At 29.7% G+C, this 26,364-nt stretch overlaps 2 protein-coding genes across 2 annotated transcripts; both read right to left on the bottom strand.

Annotated features, from left to right (window-relative positions):
• Positions 1-13,346: 13,346 nt before the first annotated feature.
• LOC112088852 lies at positions 13,347-15,164 on the bottom strand. Its single transcript, XM_024159166.1, has 7 exons — positions 15,155-15,164; positions 14,466-14,557; positions 14,261-14,379; positions 14,092-14,159; positions 13,770-13,930; positions 13,587-13,676; positions 13,347-13,469 (listed from the first exon to the last, which is right to left on the bottom strand). The coding sequence occupies exons 1-7, from the start codon at positions 15,162-15,164 to the stop codon at positions 13,347-13,349; spliced, it is 663 nt and encodes a 220-aa protein (XP_024014934.1).
• A 2,628-nt stretch (positions 15,165-17,792) lies between these two features.
• Positions 17,793-18,974, bottom strand: LOC18023349 (putative F-box protein At3g23260). Its single transcript, XM_006406013.1, has one exon. The coding sequence runs from the start codon at positions 18,972-18,974 to the stop codon at positions 17,793-17,795; it is 1,182 nt and encodes a 393-aa protein (XP_006406076.1).
• Positions 18,975-26,364: the final 7,390 nt, after the last annotated feature.

The following is a 26,364-nucleotide window of genomic DNA, read 5'->3' as shown; positions in this document are numbered from 1 at the left end:
AGGAGACTGAGGTATTCGAAGAATATTTTTGAAATAACATAGCATCAGATGGGGTTTTAGCAACCTAACTTTAACCACAAACGTAACAATTAGCTGACCAAGCAGCATCCGAATACATTCGGTAAGCCTCAAAACAAGGAGGAGATACCAAAATCATGACACTTTTAAAAAACAAAGCACAGAAAATAGAGAAAAAAGTTTTGTTAACAAAAAAATAATTTATAGAAAAATAAAAATTGAAGCTAGATACCTCTAAGGACTAAAGACATTCACATAAATGTCAATTTTATTAGTGTACATCAATAACTAAAATTAAAAAGTTTCTAAATTATAAAATTACACTAATACAAAACAATATAGAAAAATTTGTTAATTAAAATTATTTTATTATTATTAATCTTTAATGCTATATTATTTTCAAGGCATCCACATCAACATTTAAAATTTTCATTTTATTCGTATATATCAAAATTTTAAATTATAAAAAATTCTCCGATTCTAATATTATGGTTAAGAAAATAAATAAAAATAAAAAATTCTATTAACAAAAAAAGCCAACATGATATTATGATCTCCATTATCACTGTTTAAATTACAAAATTAAATTTATTATCTATTAAAAATATATGCTATTTATACAAGTTTAAGTTACTTGATTTTAAAGCTTTTCAGGTAGAATTTTAAATTACTAATAATTATGATTTATATTCATCTAAATTTTTTTCACATATGCAAAACATATTTCCACATAATCTCATGTAATATATTATGCTAAAATGATCGAAAAAATTATATTTTGTATATTCGACTTGTAATTGCTATATATTAATGTAGAAGTTCTTACTTTTGAGTTGTTCAATTTATTATTTTATTTTTTCTAAATATTTATGTATTAAATTTTACTGGCTTTGCCTTCTTAACTATAATTATAAGAAATAAAATTAATATAATAAAACTGATATAATCATACAAAAATCATTAAAATAAAGAAATATGATATATTCATTAAAAACAGATATAACAAGAATAAAAATGAACATGATGAAAAAAATTCATTTTTGTTATAAGAGATGACATATAATCATTGAAAAATTATTCAAACGTTTACACAACCAACTAGCAAAAATATACTTAATTCAAAAAATTTTGTGATTTTTTATTAATTTTACATTCAACTATTATTTTACTTTCAAATTTAAAATTGTTATTAATCTCAAAGAAAACATTTTATTTATTAGTTTATTTTTAAAGTTAATTTAACATTTTTAAATTAATTTAACAAAATAAATATTTTTATCGGTTAAACAAAAGAACAAATATTAAATTTTAAATTTTATTGTTTTTAAAGAACACATATATATGCTATGAATGGTAACTAAAGCACTGCAGATTTCAAAGCAATTTTTAGAAAAACGCGGATGTTTTACCAATCAAAGATTTCTCTAATACAAAAGCGTTTTTTTAAAGAAACAATAATAATATAACGTTTTTATCTAATGAGTAAAATCAACTACCGCACTCTTAAATCTGAACGCAGTCGTTTCCCAGCAGTTTTCTTTAAAAACCGCACTTGACTACTAATTTTTTTAAATAATTTATTTTTTAATTATTAAACATATATGCTATACTATAGTTTTTCTATCATATGATATATTGATTACAAATCGAAAGATTATATATTTTTCTTCAAAATAAAACACAAGAATAAAAAGTAATTATTGACAAAAAAGAATAATTATTAGTAATGAAATATTCAAGTATTAATTGTGATTATGTTTTGAACAACTTGATTAAACAAAATAAAATTTTAAAAATGTTTATTTTAAAAATGAATTTCGATATTTAAGATTTATAGACAATAAAAATGTTTCTTCATTAACATTAAACAGATAATTAAATTTCTATATATACTAATTATTATTATATTTACACTATTCAAACATTTTATTATGGACCGCAAACTGTTTTTCACCAATCAAACATTATTTTGTACCGTTTATTTAGGACAAACCGCACTTGTCCTGCAAATTAATTTTTCCACTCGTACCGCAATTGAACCGTACTACACTCTTAAACTGTTTTTCCCGCACAACCAAAAACGCTATCACCATTCAGAACAATAATTAGAATAAAAATGAAAATGATGAAAAAATAATTATCTTCATGATTTATAGAAGTGAATGTATAATATTTTATCATCAAGTCAATACTATGTTTAAAAAATAGCATTTGATTAATTTGTAAAAATATTAGTTGGTTTGGGTATATCAACTTATAAGTGTTTAACCAAATAATACGTTTTTGAAATAAGATATATTGTTTATAGATTTAAAAAAAACCGTAAAAAAATCTCAAAATTTACATAAAAATTATTAGATTAATACCATAATATTTTTAATATATTATTAAAACACTAATATATAAAATTTATATCTTAATAAATATAATTAATTGCATATAATTTTTATTAACAAAATACCCACGCGTAGCGTGGAAGCAAAATCTAGTTTTAGATAAACTCTAACAAAAATATCAATTTCTTATAATTTAGTGTAAATATCAAACACTTTTCTCTAATTCTCTCATAACTTTCAAAATTGTCTAATCTCTTCCTTCTTTTTTTATTCAACTAAAAACTCATGAAGTCATAAGGTAAACATATACTAATGTTTTTCTAAAAAAAATTATTAACATATACTATATAGTCTTATAAAATTCATATACATATCGTTCTATTTTTGTAGCTGTAAACAACCATTCAAACCCTACAATAACTACGAAAACCAATTTTCAAGCTGGCTCCAATGTAAATCTAATTACCCAGAAGTTTACTCGAACACTACAAGAAAAACATCATTTTACAACGGCCGAAATGGTCGTTATTTCGTCGTAATAGGGCCATTACGACGGACTACCGACGATTTCGAAATCGTCGTAAAGTCATCGTCGTAATACCCAAATCATCGTAAAATCGTCGTATAATTTACGTACCAATAGGTGCCGGGGGCTCGATCTTGTATTTCGGTTGAGTGCAGATCAAAATTTTGGTTTCGTCGTAACGTCGAGGGAAACAAAATCGTCGTAAATGCGTCGTACAGTTTACGACGAGTTTACATCGAATTGCGTCGACTTAGTCTTCGACTGAACCGTCGTTAAGTGGTCGTTAATGGTCGACGTAAGATCGTCGTAAATTCGTCGTAATATTTACGACGAATGTACGATGGTTTTAATAAATCTATTACGACGATTATACGACGTTTAATATAATTGAAAATAAAAAAAAAATTAATTCGAATTAAAAATTAAATAAAAAAAATATATTACAATTTAAAATTTATGAAAATTTGAAATTAAAATTAATTGTAATTTACAAAAAAACCCTACAAATCTAAATCTAAATCTAAATCGTTGATCCCGTCACCGGCCTCCTCCCCATCGTCCTGGACGTGTTCCTTGCCGGGTCTTCGGTTTGATGGGGCCGTACCGTCAGAATCGACGAGCTGTCGGTAGTGAAATCTCTTAGCCCGAGGAGCCATCGAGACAAAATCTACGAAATTTTAAAAAATTTGTTACTAATTTTCCAAATATTTATTAAAATTTACAAAATCCGGGCCTATCTAAATTCCAAAATCTAAATCTAAATTCCGAACCTAAATCTAATCCAAACTTAAATCTAAAATAATATGTAATGAAATTATTTTTAAAAAAAAACTTACAGTTAATTGGTTGGGAGAGTAGGGAGAGAGAGAGATTTAGTTTTTAGAGAGAGAGAGAGATTTATAGAGAGAGAGGGGGAAGAGAGGAATGAGCGACGAAAGGGGAAAACTCGCGTCCCTTATATAGATTTTGTGATCGTCGTAAAATCGTCGTAACTTTACGACGATTTTACGACGATTTGGTTGTATAACATTCGGTTTATACGATTATATTACGACGGTTTTACAATGTTTTGGGTATACGATTATATAACGACGACGGTTTTGGGTTTACTCGTCGTAAAACCGTCGTAAATTTACGATTATATTACGACGGTTTTACAATGTTTTTTAAAAAAGTGAGTAAACCCTAAATCTTTTAAATGGGGTATTGCATAAAGAACAATGCAAATGTTATTGTATCGTAACATATAATAAAAGGTTTACAACTTTGCATGTATGATGGATTTATGACATGAGATAGTAAAAAATGAAATTCCGTAATCTAATATATAACCTTTCACTTAACATTTTAGAAAACATGCATGAACTTGTAAATATGTATGTTTTTTTTCAAATTTTTGATTTTGATCAGATTGATAGCATTTCATATAAAATAAGATAACCAATCAAAAACAATTGTGAAATACCTTACAACCAATAAGATATAAAAGATTCAAAGTCTTGGATTTCAACATTACGACGCTTTTACGACGAAATAGTGTATTCGTCGTAAAACCGTCGTAACTTTACGACGATATTACGATGGTTCGTCGTAAAGACGTCGTAATGTTGAAACCCTATTCATTCAGGGCTTAAAACCTAGACTTAGGGTTTAGGGTTTAGAAAAACCGTCGTAAAGCCGTCGTAAAATCAAATTTTATGGTTTTTAAAAAATTCAAACAAACAAAGTTACAAATTACATAATAACAAACATTCACTAAATACAATTCATGAAACTCAATCAGATTCATCTTCCTGACAAGGAAGTTGATACGAACCTGTCAGGAACATCTAATCAGTCTTCATCAGATCTGACATGTTTTAGACAATATGTTACAGCTTCAAACCTATCAAGAGATACAGTGGTTAGCAAACATGTTTTAAATGTTTTTCACCTAACTCCTTTTTCGACGTAAAATCGTCGTAATATGTACATCGAAATGAAGTCGTCGTATATTCGTCGTAATTTTGCGACGAATTTACGACGAGTTTACATTTACTAGCAAATCTCTCGTTATCGATGTATAATCGTCGTAATTCGTCGTAAATTGTACGTCGAGTTTACGACGATTTTTATATACGACGGTTTTACGACGGTTGTTAAATTAGACGTAAGATCGTCGTAAAATCGTTGTAAATTTGCGACGATTTATAAACCGTCGTAATGGACCGTTGGAAAACGATTGTTTTCTTGTAGTGGAAGTTTGCTTCTCACTGGATCTGGGATCAAAGAAAAAGCTAATGGAAACCATGTTTCATTGATGATGATGCTGAGTACTGCAAGCCACTGGAGTATTCTATTATGTCTTCTGAAAGCTTACTTAATTCTGTTAAAATGTGATGCTATGGTGAATCTTTTACGTGTTTGGAGATTCATCTGTCGTTTTTTTAATTCAATAAGATGCATGATGCCTCATGATTTTTCTTTCTATCATATTTAATTTTTAAAAAGTTATGTGTTTTTGTTCTTAAGGATTATTAATTTTGGGAATTTTCTTATTAAACATATCTATTCTACATTCTTATTCTACGTATTCTTTTGTATTGCTCAATATTTATTTCATTTATGATGATGTTGAGGAGGAATGTGTTAAAGGTGATAGTGAAGAAGAGGAATATTGTTGAAGGTGATGATTCTTCTGGTGATGATGGAAGTACTGATAGTGAGGATGATTGTGATGGTGATGGTGACGATGAAACAAATGATTCTGATGGTGATGAAGAGGATGTTGATTATGCTCCTTCTAACAGTGACGATGATGTTCATATATCCAACACAGGTTTATCTTCATCAGAAAAATCTGTTACTGTTGATCTTCCTTTACTTAGGACACAAGTCTCGGATTGTGTACAAGAAAAAAACAATGAGGGTTATTTGGAACCTACTATGAAGCCTATTGGATCTGATCCAATTGTTTTTGGTGTTTCCTGTTTAACACCTCGATGGTATTAGACAGCTGTTTTCGTGAAGATACTTCGTGTTTGGACCCAGTCTATGCCCAACTCTGAAAAAAATTGGCTTCCATTTTTTGTGATGAACAGGTATGAGATATAAATTAAAATTTACCACCTTCTTTGACTTTGATTTATTTACTACTTGAATCCTCATACTTCATTTCTATTATTCGTGTAGGGTTCTAAAGTTGAAGGTTTGGTCTATGCGCGCTCCAAATTATGACTTCTTTTTCCAAGAGGTTATTTAAAGGAAATTGGATGCTTCAAAATTTTGAAGGTTTGAAGGTTTGGTCTATGCTTCAAAATTTTGAGGTTATTCCTGTTACTGGGTGTTTTCTAGCTACTCCCCATCTATCAAAGATTTTTTTCCAAAGTAATACCATCATACAAAAGGAAATTTTGCCCTGCAATCAGAACTTCTTTTCTTTCGTCGATTTCCAAACGATTAAAAATGGCATTTATTCAAATGATTACCAGATTAATGTATAGAAAAATAAATATTATTTACTATATTATTCTACTGTTTCAGCAAACCATATAACTCATTATTTTTTTCTCAATACAAGATTTAGTTGGAGAAGTGATTAATGTTGGGAAATTCAACGCATGGGAAGGATATGCTTCATACAGTATAAAACATACCGGTGGTTACAGCGAAGATGAGACTATCACATTTGATCTTAGAGATTCAAGGTAGGTGATAGTGCTAAAGAACAAAACGGAAATTTAATATACATTCTATTCGTTACTGATTGTTGCTTATGTATTTTCATATTTTATTTTTTCCGTTTCAAACAGTTGACTTTCCCATGCCTTGCGCAGACTAATATAATTTTCTATTTGATTATTTGAAAATCTAATAATAGTTTAAATTCATTTGTTTTTTATTCTTTGTTGATGAGTATAATTGTTTGTTAAATTTCCTTGCATTTTAATGTTTGAAAACATGATCGTAAAAAAAATACAAAAGAATATTTGTTTTGGCTTGATTGATCAAATGGAAACATTGGTAACATTGGTTTGCATGAATATGAGCATTGGTTTAGAAACATTGGTTTAATGCTTCATTACATTATAAATCAAACCATTTTTCAAATTTAATAAAACCGATATTTAGTAAAACCTAACAAACCCTAATAACATTCGTTATTTACTAAATGCAGAAATAGAATGCTTAAGCTATATCATATGGAACAAATTGAACACTAAATATAATACCAAATTACTCCACAAAACTCAGAGGTTAATATTCTGGAAGTAAAGCGATTCAATGCATTAAGAATGGTGTGGGGATTATCACAAGTCCTTTCACTCGAAACATTCAATGACCCTAAAAATGGATATATCTTCGAGGGAGAACAATGTGAGTTTGGTGTTGATGTGATGGTTGCTTCAACTTTTGTCAATTGGGAAGTCATTTCTTTTGATGAAAAAATCCCTTTCCCCAAGTTCTCCTAGGGTGTTAAATATTTCTTGGTGATTAAAGAGAATCATTATGTATCAGATAGCTTTTTGATGGGAGGAAGAAAATGGTGAGTCTAAAGTATTTTCTATATACCATGCATATATGTATTTGTTCAGCAGTGCTAACAGGTACACTGTAATATTCTCTACTGCAATAAAGTTGTATCTCAAGGGATAATCGAGAGCAGTGCTAACAAGTACATCATATGAATCTATACACACCGATCTCTATAAACCTATACACCTTCTGATCTTAAATTCAATCGCCAAGGTCAAATATCCTCACATAATATTTTGTTCTGCAAGGCCAAGTATCCTCAATTCTGGATTAAATCGGTGATGGTTCATCACTATATTTTCATTTTGTTTGTTCTTTATATTATTAAATGGGTTTGGTTCATGTTGTTTATACAAATATTTATGTTATCATTTTGTTTTTGATCGTGCCTCTTGGGTTATAAATTTTGGTTTTGGTCGTTGTAAAGATATTGAGACCAATTTCCAAACTGAAACAGAAAAAGATGCTTCTTGTGTAATTATTATTTGATCTTTTTTACAATAATTTTGTTTGTGCTTTACAAAATATCCTCTATTACACTTGCAATAGTTTTTTTTTTCTCTTTTCTACTTGTGCGGTAAGCTTAGCTTTACTTGAGCCACTTAGGCATCTAGCCGAGAATACAGCTTTAACTATAGAGTTACAAATAATTTACTACTGTCTACTTACTTCTATAAACTATTAATCGATATGTTTAGATCTTATGGCCTAAAAGTTACTGATTGACTGATCATTTTGTGTATATAAGATGGTTCAATTTGATCTGACAAAAGAACTTAGTGGAGGCGATAAGATATCACACGATGGGAAATTAAGATGTGATGGCCTTAATCTCAAGGATAGTTTGCTTCGAAAACTCAGAAGCCGTATCAGTTCCTTAAAGTTAGATTTTTTAAAGAAAAATAAGAAAAAAAAAGCTACAGAGAGAAGCTTTACTCTGCTGGTGGAATGTTCATTACAAATTTACAACTGGCCTTATCCTACTAAAAGGCCAAAACTCACTATGTTCATCGAGCCAACCATAATTACAATAATGGGAGTTAATCGTTAACGTTTTCGTCTCTGCCAACTGACGTTCTCATCTCCGCTATGAACACCACATCCACTTCAAACATCTCGGTTCCTTTCACATTTAACTAAGGAGTATTCCTCTGCTTTCTCTTCTTCATGTTCTTGCAGTTTTTGAAAAGACAGAGTATTAATCAACGTTTGTTCATCCTTTATATTTCGTATTACAGTGTATGTGTTTCTCTATCCACATATCTATAAAGATAAGTTTTTTGTGTTTAAGAGTGGTTAGTTTAGTGAATTTTTATGACTCTAGAATATATACTTCAAGAGAGAAAAAATAGGAAACGACACTTATGCAGAACGTAGTGCAATGAAAGAGTATTGTAATAACAGAGAATGAATTTAAGACATAAAGACATCAGAAGATGAAGAAGCCTCTCGAGGGAAAACAATTTAATCGTTTTACCTTTTGGTTCAAGTCACATATTTTGTTTTTTAATACATTTGGTGGCTCGTGTTTTTTTTTTTGTGGATTCTGCATGATGATGAAATCAAACTGAAAAGGAAATTACTTCGTCTTAAGCAGTTCAGTGTTGATGTTGCTGCTGCTCATTGCAAACTTGATTCTTTGTTTCTAAACTTTATTAAAGCACACACAAGGAACCAGTCACATCTTTCTTATGGATTTCTCTTTGAATTGATTCATGGAGATTGTACTGAATATAATCCTTTCATTTGTGGTTTTTGTTTTAAAATATGGATACAATATTCTATGTTCGTATTCAATGGCTTTGATAAGACTGTCAACCATATAAAAAGAATATATTATATGTTAATAAATATTTCAAAAATACACAAGGTCAATATTGAATATTATTTTTGCACAGATTTATAATAAAAGTAAATGTTGATCTATTGAACTATTGTGACGATAACATATGTATAAAACATCTAAATTTTACATAAATTTATAAATTTCAGTTACTTTTTTATATGATATGGGACTCATACTTTCTAACTATGAAAATTTAGTGATTCTAATAATTTCTATTTATTGCATGATCCACATGATAACAAAAAAAAATAGACAAATCACAGAGAACAAAGAAATTCTTTTGTTGCTATTATATAAGGAGCAACTGTGGATAAAATTATGAATTGAGTTTCATACAAAAACAAATAAAAAATTATATATAGAAAATATTGATAATATATTTAAACAAAATAATTGGCTTATGCAGCTGATATTTGTTTTGTGGAAATTTTCAATGCTATAAATCTTTGATCCTATCAATCTCCAACTCAACGGAGCCGATGAAAATGTTGAAACACCAACTTTAAAATAACATCATGGTTTCTAGCTTTCTTTTCCTCTACATAATTTTTTAAAATAATTACCAATATAACCTCTAAAACTATATAGAATCACAATCGATCTGCAAAACATGTGTGCGGAGTTTGTAAGTTATGATCGAGACAATTTTTAAAAACTCATATCAATTCGTTTTTATTTGAAAATGTCAGTGAGATTGCATGTAATGCATATGGTGAAAAATTGCATTATTAAATGGCACACTTGAATTAGACTTTATCGATGGATTACATATATCATTTGTGAATAATTATCAATTTTAATTTTTTTTCTAATTCATTCAGATTTCTAATTTAGCATAAATAAATAAAAAATAACAGAAATATAATAACATATAATTATTAAATTATTTTTGAATTCTAATGTTTGATTTACTAAGCATTTGTAGTCCACACCGTGTGTGGACACATTAGCTAGTATTAATATTTATTAATTTAAAAAAACGGATAAACACGTGGATCTTTAGATCCGACCCACTAAATAACACGTGAATCTTTTATACCCAACTAATATAATTTGGATTCTTTTATTTTTGTTTTGAAAAGTATATAATTAATTACAAATATATTCACAAATTCAAAATCTCCATTAAATTTAGAATAATCAAATTAATGCAAATCCAAGAAAATTATAAACAATAAATGAAATATTAAGATTGAATAAATTTTAAAATTAAAGAAATATATTAAATTTTTTTACCACCATCCTTATTTAATTTTAAAATGTATGCATTTATTAGTTAAAATTAGTTTTATAATTAAATAAATTAAAAACAATAATCAAATATTTGCAGGTTTGGTTCTGAAATTTTAAATAAATAAAAATAAGTTAAGAAATATCTTTAAGATCTGATTTTGAAATTTAATAAGTTTCAAGTACAAGAAAGAAATTTAATTTCAAATACTTAAAAAATATAAACAGTATAAAAAAATTAGTTAATAAGAAAAATTGTATTTAAATATGCAAATCTACATATCTCGATATCCCTAAATATATTTAATAAGAAAAATATATTTAATTATTAAGCTATTAAGATATTTTTGTTTCCTAAAATGGAGGGATTATTGATTATGATATCATCTATTTAATATTTTTTCCTAAGATTAAATCTATAAAACTTAATTATGTGTTGTATATACTATTTGAATCTTTTTCAGCAAGTCTTTTTAATTGTTATATCTCTTAAATCTTTTAAAATATTTTTAAAATTATTGTGTTTTCTTTTTTGTTGCCATTAATGACGTTATTAATGATTTTGAAAACTTTAAAATATTTGAACAATAAGTTAAGATTCGTAACAATAATTTGGATATAAAATCTGCATCTAACCAATGAATATTTTGAGTTTCTTTAAAAAAATTGATAAACCTAAATTTTTTTTATGTATGCTTTCCTCCTTATAAATATAGGATTCTACCAATGTCAGTTTCACAATTCTTATCTTTCTGCATATTTTTTTACTTTTGTATGGCTACTAATATTTTTTATTTAACTCTCTGTAGAAATAATTGACGAATCAGTGTTAATATACTCAGACTACGAGACAATGAAGTCTTGGTAAATCCTTAAACTCTATATTACTTCATGAATATGTAAGATAGTTTTCAATTTTTTTGACAAAATTTTTTATATTTGTTAATTGTTTATTTTCTATTTTTGTAGGTTAACATGGTTGATTATCAGATAGAAGTCAAACGTACATTTTATGAGATCAAGCTTTTCGCCATCTTTGTCATGAAAATGTTAGTAATTTTTTTTATTTCTCTAAATATAATTTTAATTTAGATGAATAATTTAATTGCTTAATAAACAAACAAATCATAATCAAGATCTTTTTTGTATGCCAACATATTATAGTTGTATGCAATGTTGTTACTTTCACTACTGCGAAGATATTTCATTGGTGTTTATATGAGCAATGAGTTCAATGACACATTTTTATTGATACATCAGATCCACAAAAATTTAACAAAAAAATATTGATAACTTTTCTCAGCTTCATGATTAATAGTAATTTCTAAAGTAGAAGAAATATGACTCATATTTATATGGCATTTTTCACTAATCATGTATTCTTTTTATCCAGTGTTTTGGATTTGCAGAAATTCTAGACTCCCATTGCTTTAGTTAATATTATAAGCCACAATTCTTGAATATTGGAAAAATTGATTGATTTTGAGGAAAAAAATATGGATAAAAGGGAGTAGGATTTGAAGCATATGACGCAGAAGTATTCATTTGGATTGACATTTTTATTGGTTTGGATGTATTGATTAGAGAAATGTTGTTCTATTTTTAGTTGTTCTATTAGGAAATATAGTTTGGCTTTCCTTTCAAACCAGCAATTTGTAATTTATAAATTTTATATTGTCTTGCATTCAAAGTCTTCTTGTGGACAAAAAGTACATTTTTATATTTGTATAAAAATTGTTGTAAAATCTATGATTTTAATCTCAATATATATTTGTCATTGTAATCTAAAGTTGCTGTCATGATAACCTCAATATATATGGCTCATAATCTCGAAAATGTGTATTATATCCCTATAAACGTGAATTTTTTTAAAAAAAGATTTATTGACTAAGAATAAAATATAAAATATATACTTATTAATTATTTTGATACTTTTGTTGCCAATATTTTAGTTGTTATTAATTTTTAAAATTTTAAATATTTGAACAACAAATTTGTAATGGTCAATAATTAAGTTTACTCGCATATAGTGCCTTCAATATTATTTAAATACTCATTGTTTTCCTAATTTTCAGCCTAAAATAACTAAGCATTAAATGAAAAGAAATTATGTGATTGCAATTTTTATTATTTTCAATTATTTTAAAATATATTTAAATTTGATTATCTATGATAACTCCTGAAAAAGATATACAAATTTGCTTAGAAAATTATCTACTGATCAAAAATAAATTATATCTTATTAAGTTAGTTTCCATGTTTTATGTTGTAAGTTGATTGTTTCTCTCTAATTTTTGGTGGAAATTGTTTAATAGTATAAAATACTTTCAGAATACATGGAATACATATAGAAATACATACAGAATACATGGAACACATATATAAAAATACATTCAAAATACTAGCTATTTATTTTATAAAGTTCTCAACCGATCCTAAAGGCGGATAGGTGGTTGGTCTGCACGCATGTGCGGACGAACCACCTAGACATACTTAAGATTTCTAGGAAGGAATAGGATGAATGACTTGGATCGGATCACCAAAGAGGCGACTAGATGATAAATGATGGAGAAGTTGATTATCCATACTATAGCTTATATAATAATTATATCAAAGAAGGAAGACTAATAAACACGTATTAAAAATGACTAATCTTTTATCTCAGAAAATGACACATGTTTAAGATAACGACGACTTGTAATACATCAATTGACTGACGAAAAGTGAAAACAATGACCGTAGGTATCCAAATCATAATGGTTTTTGGTGTCTATTTTAAAGGAATATAATAGAAGCAAAGACAAAGTCGAAAAGAAAATTGAAAGTTTTTAAGGAAGTATTTAATTGTTTAAAAGATGAGAAAGGAAGAGATCCTTTAGTTGTTGTTGCGCATATTCTTCAATTTCCTGTCGCAAGCATCTCGCTCTCTCCTCCAATGATCTATTTGAGTGGGGGTTCGAGCATTGAGTTTAATAGAGGTAGTCAATACCTCGTAACGCTGCAAAAAAAAAATTTGAGAACAAATAATCACTAAATGAAACATAATGAAAATATTGACATCTAAATCAAACTCCAAATTTTAACCCAATAAAAAATAATAATAAATTACAAACACCTTTCGTTTACGGTTGTAGTTGTATCTCTGTGCTCCTTTCCCAATGTTATTAATTGTTTTTTGGAGATTAGATTCAGCTCTCCTTAGAGCCTGTAAAAAGAAAATTAAAAAATTAGATGAATAATTCTGATGCTTGCATGGCAAGTTAATGATTTTTATCTAAATTTACTATGTTACACTAACCACAATTTTCTCTGCCTCATCAACAATTATGTTAACGTTTGCTAAACCGTGGACTCCATCATGATTTTCACGTAATTGATTCTTCAGCTCCTTGTAGGTATTTATACCTAATGCTAGAAGGTTTGCGACTTGTGCACGTTCGATTTGACCATGAGAGACCACTGTCCACAACGAGTATAAAATCTAAACGGTAAAAAAGCAAACCCATACTAGAAATGAAATCAGCAATAAGTTGATCCATGAGATAAGGAGTATTCCATTTGAGTTTTCTTATCTTAAAGAAGAAAATCCAGAATTAATTTGATACTTAAATATAACTTACAATTTTCCGTTGCTTCGAACAGAGGATCACCAGCAATGAGTTGTTGCCAATGTTCTGCTTCTTCAACGCTATGGAAAAAAAAAAAATCGAGATGAGGAAAACGCAAACAATCAGAAGTATATGGAAATGGAAAATGAGAGAGGGGGAGAGAGAGAGAGAGATCAAATACTTGACAGCTTGCTCATGAGCTTCTTCATTGGGAGCCTCGTTTAGAGCCATTATGTTCTCAGCTGCCTCCCAGATTTTGCCAACTTTGGCCTTTGTTAAACCAGTGATTCCAGGGAGGCTCTGCATCAAGTAAAACAATAGATTCATCCAACCAAAATCTAGGCAATGTAAACCCAGTGAACGATGCTAAACAAACCAATATGTACCTTCTTGGTATGCATCATCAGATCATTGCAGGTATGTATCCCAGCATCTTGTAGTTTTTTCACATCTCCAGCGTTTATACCTTGACCGATTACTGGCACAAGAAAATAGAAATAACGAGATGAAACTAACAAGAGGTTTATGCCTATAGGACTCGATCGGTACCAAATACAGAGGAATCTCGCGAAGATACTTGACCATAAGCTATGAGAATAGATTCAGAACATAGAAGTCGAAATGTATCCTAGATTTATACCTTGACCGATTACTGTCACAAGAAAATAGTAATCACGAGATGAAACTAACAAGAGGTTTATGCCTATAGAACTCGATCGGTACCAAATACAGTGGAATCTCGCGAAGATACTTGACCATAAGCTATTCGAATAGATTTAGAACATAGAAGTCGAAATGTATCCTAGATTCATACTTAAAAATTGAAATCAAGTAGATATTTCGGGAATATGTTGCAAAACAGAGGTACGATTCGAGATCTGAGTCGTAAGACCCAGAAATTCAGCAGAAACAAGTCTAAATCAACTAAAATGGAAGAGATTCCCAAACACAAACATGAAGAATTCGAATGATATCTGAAGAAGCGTCGGGAGAAATTTGAAGCAAAATCGAGCAGAAATAGAAACAGAACAATCACACAGGCGAAATCTGAAAGCGGAAATTGATTTCATCTTACAGTTTTCCATCGCTTCAACGAACTGCATCTGGTTTGCCTCTTCAGCTCTATGATTCGAAACAGAAGATCATCGGAAACAAAAGAAACGAGAAGAGATTTAGATTCTCAGATGCTCGAAGCTTAAGACGAAGCGAAGCGAAAACGAAGGAAGAAGGAAGATTCATAGTAGACAGAGATCAATAACTTACGCTGCCATTGTTCTTGCTCTGTGAATCTAAGCTTCAAACGAGAGAGAGTGAGAGAAACAGAGAGAGAGAGGTTTTAAAAGTTGAAATGGGAGATAATGGGTGAATTTTCTCGGAGGATCCAGGGGTTTTATACGGCAGGAACCGGAATCGAAGACTTCCTCAAAATTCCGTTGAGTCGAATATTAATTTGAAATCCGCGTTAACGGAATTTGTTTGTTCTCTCTGGGCACTGTTTTATTCAGTTGGAGTGGGCATAGCTATTAATTAATTAATGAACAATCTTAGCAGAGAGAGAGAGAGAGCAAGAGTTAGAGAGCGAGTGAGCGAGGATTTAAATCTCAAAACAAAAATTAATAAGCTAGTCATATAGGGAAAAAAAATCGTAATTATTAAAGTTAATCAATTTGAACTTTATGAATTTTGAACTTCTTCCAGAACATGAAATTACAGCAGCTACATAATCAAATACTTGTTCTGAAAATGTCAAATAATTTTCTGTTCAATATTTGTTGCAAATACTATCGGGTTTTACAAAAGTTCATAGTTATATTACAGTATGGTTGTAGTATAAGCTTGTGTTAGTTGTTATGTACATGTACAATATGTGCTTCTTACTGTTCTGATTTACATTTTTTTTTACGTCTTTTAATTTTATAATAACGTAGGAGTATATGAATATGAATACAATTTTGTCTTCTAAATTGTATATCCCTCATTTTGTTGGTTAAAAGTTAAAACAGCTATATGTTTGACTCTTTAAAATCAAATTACTAAAAAAACATTAATGAGAGAAAGAAACAAATTTGAGAGAGAAATTTTGATGAAAGAAATCGCGCCAACCAAAAAAAAGTTCCTCACTCTCCAGTGGCGGGAATTCGAACCTTGTGAGTTGTGAATCATTGATCATGCCACGTCACCACACTAATCGAAGGTCACAGAGAGCTCTGTTGATATTTACACGCCACGTCACCACCTTCTCTTTAATTACCTACGCTGTAAAATCTTTTCTTTTTTCTCCCTTTGTCTTAGTAATCTTTTTATTTATATTTTTAATTCCAAATCTTGCATCTTTCTATAGCTAATTTTGTCAAACAATCACAGATTTTAAAAACTAAAAGTAATAGTCTAAAACTAAAGCAACATTGTACACCTATTTTTCGATTTTGTATGCCCAATTTATATATCACATTCTCTTAATGATAAGGGAAAGAAAGTTTAAAATTATGGAAACTCTCTATTGTACGACTGTTAAATTTTTAGTTTTTTACTATATTGATAGTCACACGTGTATTCACGCCGATAATTCAGTTGTATTGACATTTTTGTTTTCTAGTTTTAGTAAATCGCGAAATTACGAATTTGCCCTCATCTTCTTCTTTTTCTTTGCGACAGTCAAAGCCTTGATTCCGACGCTCTCCTTCTTTTGCCACCATTGTTGTCGAGTTTACTTAATTTTCTTGTGGATTTCGTTCGATTAGGATATATAATTTCGAACCCAACATCTAATTTCGAACTTATCTCGGGCTATGAACACTGCTGCAACAGAATAGCATCCACCTTTCGTTTCAATCATAACTAGAGATGGTGAAAAAAATTATGGAAGCTATCTCTATTGTGTAAGACTGTTAAATTTTTCACTTTATTGATCGTCACACCTCTATTCTTCACGCGTTCGTACGGGGTGAGCATTGACTTGCTGAAGAAGTATCTTCATTGGGCTCATCTCGTGCTCTTGTTGATAACTTATTTATGGGCTTTAGGCCCATGTTATTCTTCTTCGAATTTTGAAAACCTCCGAATGAGCAAGTGACTCTCGTGGTCCCTTTGTTATGTTGCCCTGTTTTGGTCAAAGAAGTTTCACTCGATTTGTTATCTTGCTTGTCTATGAGTTCTGCTTCTGCCGTGATAGTTTATATAGATTATTACGAAGATCTTCTTCCTCATCATCTTATGGGAAAATATAATTATAATTTGATCGAGTTACTGATTTCTTACTTCATTACTCCTTAGAAGCTATTGCACACTTACATGTACGTATAATAACGACAAAGGTCAAAGAATCATTAAAAAATAACGTACTATTAGATTATAATGTTGATCTTTATTACATATATGTCAGAGTTTGCAAAATATTGCGAACCACAAAGTAAAAAGGAAAATTAGTAAAACGAATAATGGATCAGAAAATGGTGTAACAGACTAAAAGATTGAAAGTAATTAGAGTCTTACAAATTCTTGATGAAACTATCAGATTGGAGCTTGAGTATTTGTTTGATAAACGAGTCAGAGCAAGATCTAGATGTAGAATTCTATTTGAATCGGTTAGTATAAAAACAAAAAAAAACAATCAAAATCAATAGACCTATAAAACCGTAAGGCAAAACCATAAAATCTTAAACATGAACAAGACTTGGAATATCAGCTAGATAATGCATAGATTAGTGTGAAATTTACAAGTCACACGTGCTTGGTGTTTTCCTTTTGCGTCCTCCACCTTGTTGGATCTGAGCCAAACTTGGAACATAATTCAGAAGAACTGAGCAAGATGATGATGTGCATGTAGAATCTCCACCAAGAGTATCGCCCTCAATTTGTGTGTATGTGTATTTGTCTTTGCACACGATATGTAAGATGTTGTTGTCTCCCAAATACATTACAACTTCGTTCTGTTCGTCTACCAAAAAACTCATCCCATTAGGATACTTTTTACCTCTATAAAAACCCACTCCTAGGGACTTTCTCCATGACCCAACTGATCCGGTATTATTTGCCACCCATACTTGGAAATCATTGACTTCGAGAGTTCCAGTAATCCAAAATTTGCAAGCAGTACATAATAGAAAAAGATGCTTTTCTCCAACCACTGATAAAGCCGCAATCGAATAAGGAAACGGATGAGAAAGAGGAAGAGACAGGCTTTGAAATCTCTCAGTTGAAAAATCAAAACTTAGTAAAAACTCAACATGTGGCGTCTCTACTTGAGTAGAACCCCAATAAGTAATTCCCTTCACAGATATGCCACGACGATATTCTCCTAAAAACCAATCAGTAGCCACACCAACAACTCTCCACGAATTAGAGGTGAAGTCATAAATCTCGTACTCGTTCTTGATTTGTATATCTTGACGATCCACCCTCAAGATTTTGTATTGTTTGCACAAAGAATTTTGTTCGTAACCGAGAGCATAGTAGTCGGATTCCTTGTAGCTGACTCTAGGTTTAGCCCACTTGGTTTCCCCTGAACATGGATTCCAAACCGCAAGTCTACTGTCCTTGGTGGTGCATAGCAATAAACCGTCGCAGTGAAAGACTTCACGTATATTCACTTGTGAAGAATTAGAAAAGGGAACTTTTAGGTATAATTGAGATGCAACCTTAGCAGATGGAGAAAACTTGTTGTCGTGATCTCCACGGAGATCGATCCTCACTAAGCAAACCCTAGAATGAATTAAACTTATAACCAGAGACTCTTCCTTTGGTGCTTTAGCAGAGTGTATCTTAGCAAAGCTCCAATATTTCAATAGAGCGTTCCATTGTTTCGATGTTGAACGCAATCGTGCTACAGTTTTAGCCGGAAACCTAGCGAGTATCTCTTCTGCCACATCCACCGGAAGGCTTCTCCAGTACTCCATAACTACTGTGTGATTCAATAACTTTGGGAGAGATCGATGGAGAGAAATCGAACAGCCGAGAAAGACCTAATTTCCAAATTATATACAATATACATTATGTATATCGATTTCCTACTTTGAAAATTGAGCAAAGAAATACAATTTATATTTGCACTAAAAGCATCTCCAAAAGATACCTTATAACTTCAAATATAAGGTTTTATGTCCTTCAAGAGATACCTTAAAATTTTAAATTTTGAGGTATTGAACAGTGACACCTTATATTTGAGGTATCACTGTTCAATACCTCAAATTTGAGGTATCATTTTTTTATTTGCATTTCAGTCCTTTCAATTATATGCTTTAAAATTAATCATAATAACTTTTGTTTTTATCATTTCAACTCTCCTAATGTAATATCTTAATAATATTTCTTCATTTTTATTTTTATAAATAAATTATATATATACATATAAAAATTTTAAAAAATAATTTAAAATAAAAATAATAATGACAAATAGTAAAATAATACATAACATTAAAAAATAAATACATAACAACAATATTACATAAAGCAAATTTCATACAAACTAAAATAACACAAAAAATAAACTTACATGAACATATAAATATTACACAAATAAAAATACTACAACAAAAAAATAAACTTATATGAACATATAAAGATGTTGAACGTGCATTTGGAGTTCTACAATCTAAGTTTGCTATCATAGCAGAATCATCACGTTGTTGGAAGAAAGAGATATTACATGATATAATGACAGCATGCATTATAATGCATAACATGATAATTGAGGATGAACGTGATGTCAACGTTCCGATTAGAGACGCAAGATCAATGCCAGAGGCAATAGTTGAGATGGCAATAAATGAACATACTCGATTTCAACAATTTTTAGTTCGTAATCTGCAGATTAAAAATAAAAAAACTCATTTATCACTTTGAAATGCTTTGATTGATCATATATGGGAGCATTATGGTAGTAGTTTTATTGAATAAATTGATATTTTGTTTGTAATTTATGATTAGTTTGTGTATTTTATTATCATTTATATATAATGTTAAATTAAAGTTGTATTAATTAATATTGCAATAATATTTTTAATATATATTTTTATAGTTATTTATCAAAGTTTTATGATATTAGTTAATTAATTATAAATAGTAAGGACTAAAGTGCAAAGTATAATATTTTTAAGGTATCATTTTAAGGTTTATCATTGGAGAGCATCACCCTCAAACCTCAAATATAAGGTTTCTCACACCTTAAAAATACAGTATCTCTTGGAGATGTTCTAATAAGTTTATCTGATCGTTTACAGCTAACGCGTGTATTCACGCTTTCGTACGGGTGAGCATGGCTTGCTGAAGAAGTAACTTCGTTGGGCTTATCTCGTGATCTTGTTGATGACTTAGTTATGGGCTTTGGGCCAATGTTATTCTTCTTCGAATTGAAAGCATCTGAATGAGCGAGAGACTCTTGTGGTCTTTTGTTATGTTGCCCCGTTTTGGTCGAAGAAGCTTCACTCGATTTTATTTTGCTAGTCTATGAGTTTTGCTTCTGCCGATTACTTTATTTAGATGAAGAAGATCTTCTTCCTCATCAACTTATGGGAAAATATAAATATAGTAGATCGAGTAAGTGATTTCTTACTTCATTACTCCTTAGAAGCTATTGCACATCTACATGTAAAATAACGACTAAGGTCAAAGAATCAGAAAAAAAAAGACGTAGTATTAGATTTTATAATGTTGATCATTATTACATAAATGCCCGATTTTGCAAATATTGCGAACCACAAAGTAAAAAGAAAAATTTGTAAAACTATTTATTGAACGGAAAACGATATCTTTTAGTGGAGGTTGAAGAGGCTAAAAGACTGACAAAGTAATTAGAGGCTTACGAGTTCTTGATGAAACTATCAAATTGGAGCTTGAGAATTTGTTTGATTAACGAGTCAGAGCAAGATCTAGATGTAGAACTCCATTTGGGTTTTGCTTAGATGGTAAATCTATATATAACTTTATCCATATATTGAAGATACTAAGTTCACACTAAATATCTACATATAAATAACTCCGTTGAAAAAACTGATCATAAACCCAACAAAAACAATTTTTTTCAATAAAGCAAAAGTAAAACATTTTTTTTTGTGAAACTGGTTATAATCCGAATCAAACTATACAATTCCTTATGAAGAAAAGATATGCCTCGGAAACTACACTAAGTCCCTAATTAAGAAATCTTTAATGTTAATCAAAACACTAACATCATTACTATAACAAAGTGAATAACCCTTAGTTGGTTTTTAACCGGTAATTAGGGGTTTATTATTCTTAGCATTATAAGCAGTGTTTTCAGTTTTCACATATGTATTTTTTTTTTTATAACTGAAAGTATTATATTCATCCATCACTTGAATGACGTCATTATAAACAGCAGAATTAAAGTACAAGATTTCGAAACAGATGTGAAACAAAATTTAAAGACCTAGAATTGGATGTAGGGAAGAATCAAGATGACCATTGTATGAATCTGTACCAAGATGACAGTTAGAAGCAAAGCATGTTAGGTTGTGAACTTTTTCATTGTCCATTGCCGATAACTTTGCCCTGATGACAAGTTGAATTTCATATACTAATGAAGTGGTCGAGTTTAGCAAAGCGTGTGGAGACGAGAATTTCTTCTCTTCACAAGAAATAAGCAACAGCATCTAGATGCTCTTGCAAATACTTTTGAGGTAATGAATATCAAGGTTTTGTAATTAATGTCAAATATTGTCTGTTAAATTAGTTGCAAATATTACATTTTTATAAAAGTTCGATGATCTGTTTGGTCTATATAAATTTATAGAAACATGATTCCAATAAATTGATTTTAAGAAATTATTAGTATTCACTAATAGTCCTAGAGAAACTGAAATAAAGACATCCCATAAAAGGGAGAAACATGAAATAATAAAAGGAGATGGGGAAAACGAAGTAGAAATGATAAACTTTAGGTAAACACTAAAAAAAAAAAATCAATTTTGTTGTCTGTCAAGTATCATAAATTTTGTAGACTATCGAGAAGTTTACAACAAAATAATCATGAACATAAAATGTCAACAAATCAAAAAAGGGAAATTCGGTTCATTTATTTAGGTTTGGTTTTAATTACTTATTTTTTAGGACATATAAAAGCAAAACCTCAATTATTATATATAAATCCATGTTTTTATTTCAGTCGACAAAAAAAAAATCCATGTTTTTATTTCTTTATGTTTTGGTTATAAAATCAGCTTGATACTCCTATAAGTCTTATTCGGTTCCATTTCGACCATTATTTGCTGGTATGACCTTTCTAATTTTATAGTTCTATTTGATGTCTTTAGGTTTCAACCGAACCCAAAAAGGAACAAGAAAATATTTTTATATATAAAAAATAACCTTGACGTGAACTGTGACTGCCAATCACAATCTTTACCATGAAAGCCAACAATAATGTGGAAAATGATAAAAACAAAACCTTCACAATTTCGTAAGAATTTAAACAATAAAGAGTGTCTATCAATAAAGTATATAGAAAATTAGTGATGATGTGAAAAAACGTAGGGAAGGGGCTAATGCAATAAACAATAAAGGGAGGAACTACTGCGAGTAAACTCTGCAACTTCGATCAAGTAAGCTATAAGTAAATCGAGGCCCTTTATTCACAAATGGTAAACAAATGAAAAATAATTATATAAAAAAAAGAGGCCACTAGACTTTTTAGACTTTCTCTTTCAGCCGTTGGATGTGTCCTTTCGATGATGAGATATATCTTCTTCTAATTTTGGCAGAATCTTTTGTCTAATTCCAATCTCTCTGTCCTAAAATTTCCCCTCTTTTTCACTTCATTCACCAGGTAACAGATCATATCGGATTTATATACCTTTAAATAATAAAAATAAAAAATAGTGAACCCAAAATATATTGGAAATAAACGGTGAATCTTCTTAAACTTTTTAAAATTGGTGCAATAAATTTTTCTTAATTGGATACTGACAAAAAAAACTCATGCAAAATTAAAATTCAGTAATCAGGCATTTTCATCATTTTTTTTCCTTTTCAAGGAAGACTGGTGGTACATCTTTTTTTTTCAATGTATAATAGTAAGTTTATTTTATTTTATTATCATCTAGTTTATTCCCTTTGTTCTAGTGGTTGTTACCTTGAATGAAATTATACTAATTGACAAATTATAGCAAATGTATAATGTTATCTATCAATTCAACCGAATGTAAATTTTCATCAGTTTAAAATTAGAAAATATTTTGGATAGAAAAACTATTAACTATCATTAGCATACTATACTAATCACACACATACACATGCACTCACTATCTCTTTCAAACAGATAGATAACACATGTGAATTACTTGGATATAGAATACTGAGTTGTGTGACATTGTGTCAATCATGAGAACGATATTATTTTTGTGCGGTTGTAAATTCATAAACTTAAGGATTTTACTAACAAAACAAAAAAATTCATAAACTTAAGGATGTTGACAAAAGAAACTGACCTTAAGGAAACAACAGTAATTTAATTAGAGTCAGATGACCATAAGAAGTCCATTGGTTAATTCCGTGATACTTTTGAGTCTAATCATTCTACATGAATATGATATGATATAGTAACTTTATTCATTAGATACTCTTCCTCCTGACCGGAATAACTAATCAAGGCACTTTTCCTAGGAGGTCAGAATTTTGAATTTGGTTTTCAGTTTATCCGGTCAAATATTTATTTTGTCTTAAGTAGCATGCATGCATATATCGACGATAAAAATAAGATTTTATTAGATCTCTGAGTAGGATTTTTTTTTCTTTTTTGTCTTTCAAGGAACATTTTTCATTTTTTTTTTTTTCAATCGGTGAAATGTAATAACATGTAACAAAAGTTGGATTTCAACGAGAGGATTAAAAGGAGTGAGATGGCTAGATAATATCTCGTGTTTCGACAAATGTGAAATGTGTTCATATTGGGTGGATATATATGAAGCAGTTGGATGTGTAATAAATGAGACTTTCCTAGTTGGTGAATGTTTGAGCTTTGTGATTGTACGGTTCCTCCAAAGTATTTGCATTGTGTGGCCTTTGAACCATTCCCACTTGTAATTTGTAAATCCATTTTATCTAAAGGGTCCAGTAACATGATCAAACATTTTACGAGATTACTCATTACTCATTCAGTAAACCATAAACCATTTTAGATCCAGTTTAGTCTATATGTCGAACTCACAATCAAGTATTAAAAATCATGTGTTGAGATTAAAGGAACACGAATGCAAATTCACTTTCTGTATGTTAAAAATCAGTCGTACATATCAGAAAAATAAAAAATATCCAAATTTGGGTTGATTTGATAATCAAACAACATGCTGATGAAAGTTTATATTACTCCGACCATAGTTTTAACTAGGTCATATATATCATGATCAGAAAAAAAAAAATCAATAGTTTACTTCTTGCCCCTCCGACGAAAAAAATAAATAAAATCGACGTAAGATATGATAAAATTCACCTTAAGTAGTGTGTAGTCAATGTAAATATGCGGGATCATTAAAATGGAATTGGATGACCATTTTAAGTTGAAAATTGCAAATTAAAAAAAAATGTACTCGTCAATGTAAATTTTCCCTTTAAATTCTAAGGGACTAATGTAACACAAGATTGAGTTGACTCGGGTTGGATATTACAAAACAAATCTCTTTAAAAAAAGTAATCATCGATATTTACCAAAACTAAAGATGAAATGATGTGAAGTAAGGGGTTACAGTTTGAGCAAACACAACACATGTTGAAAGGAATTGATCCAGAACTCATGGTGATATATTAACTATATATAACAAAAGAAAGAGACAATGTATGCAATAACATTAAATAAAATTTTGGTGGAAAGGCATAAAGACCTAAGTCTAATAATAATGTGCGTCGTTGTCTTAGATTTGCTAACAAACAAATGTCAAGATATGGCTCACGAGAAAAGCTTTAGCGAGGATTATTATAAAGATGAGAAATTATAGAGGAAATAAATATAATAAAATTGGGAGAAAGGAACATCCACTTTTCCAGTTTTGGTATAAAGCTTTTGATATAATATGTCCTTTGCTCGCCGAGGTTTTCCTTATATATACATTTCCCATCTCTCACATATTCACCCATCACTCTTTTCTCTACTTTTAAAAAAAAATAAAACATTTATTACTAGTTAGAAAGAAAATTATGATATATAAGAAGTGTTTAAAAAAAAAGTGTTTATTTTCATGACTGCTGCTGTGAAATTTTAAAATAGATTTTCTGTTAATTTGTTGCAAATTAATTCCCAAAATTTTAAAATCTGTTATTTCATCATGCATGTTTTGGCCGACCAAAAGCCGGTACTTATTTGATGTATATAGTTTAGTCGTTACAGAATTTATATAAATTTATAGTGTTTAGTTTTGAAAACATGATTACAAAATACGTTCACTTTTTAGTGTTTAGTAAAGTTAAATCCTATCACTCATTTATACTTCTTTTTCCCATCCCCCTCCATTATTTCTCTTTTTCCACTTTTTCAAGAAAAACATGTTTTGCGTTGAGATTTTTTATAATGGACTTTCTTTTTCCTCTTGTGACAATTATTTAGAGTCCTCTAAAACAGAATTCTCTAGGGTGTCTTTAGTCTTATCTATGCATTGTTACGAACTTTAGCTGATCTATTTAAACTTTTTTTTCCTTCACACAAATTTGCTTTCTTACTGTGTCTCTAAAAATTTGTTTTGTAAATAAAATTAAGGAAGATGATTTGCATAGCATAAAAATCAATGAATGACTTTCAAGCAAAAATTTCTCGTTGATTTTCACGAAATCGGAAATTTTAAAGATGTGTTATCATTTAATGAAAGTAACGTCTAATATAGATGTAGGTAATAAACTTGTATCATCTCCATTTATCAAATCATGGAGAAGTCCCCTACTTAAATAAGGTTTCTTTCTTTTTCCTCTTAATTTTCATTTTATTAAATCTGAGATGGGGCTTTGATAATGCGTCCAAGAATCAGTCTCTTTCACAGTCTTAACACCAAAGAGCCCCAACCCTATCATCACACACATTTTTCTCTCTCTCTCTCTCTCCCTTTGTCATCTCTCTATTTCTCTCTCTCTCTCCCTTTGTCATCTCTCTATTTCTCTCTCTCTCTTAAGAGACAGACAGACACAGATCTTAGATTTTTCCCAGGGGAAAAAAGTGAGTTCATCTTTTCAGATCTTACAAACACTTTGCTTTTATAAACTGATGTGCCGCAAATCATTGCTAGTACTCTCTTAATTAGCTTCAGACTTTTTGATCTAAGCAATTAGCCGAAAAGAAAGAGTTCACAT

The sequence above is a fragment of the Eutrema salsugineum genome, unplaced genomic scaffold (genome assembly GCF_000478725.1).
Source record: "Eutrema salsugineum unplaced genomic scaffold, Eutsalg1_0 scaffold_13, whole genome shotgun sequence".
Taxonomy (NCBI): Eukaryota; Viridiplantae; Streptophyta; class Magnoliopsida; order Brassicales; family Brassicaceae; genus Eutrema; species Eutrema salsugineum.
Note: the sequence above shows the minus strand (reverse complement) of the source record. Positions and strands in the feature narration are given on the sequence as shown.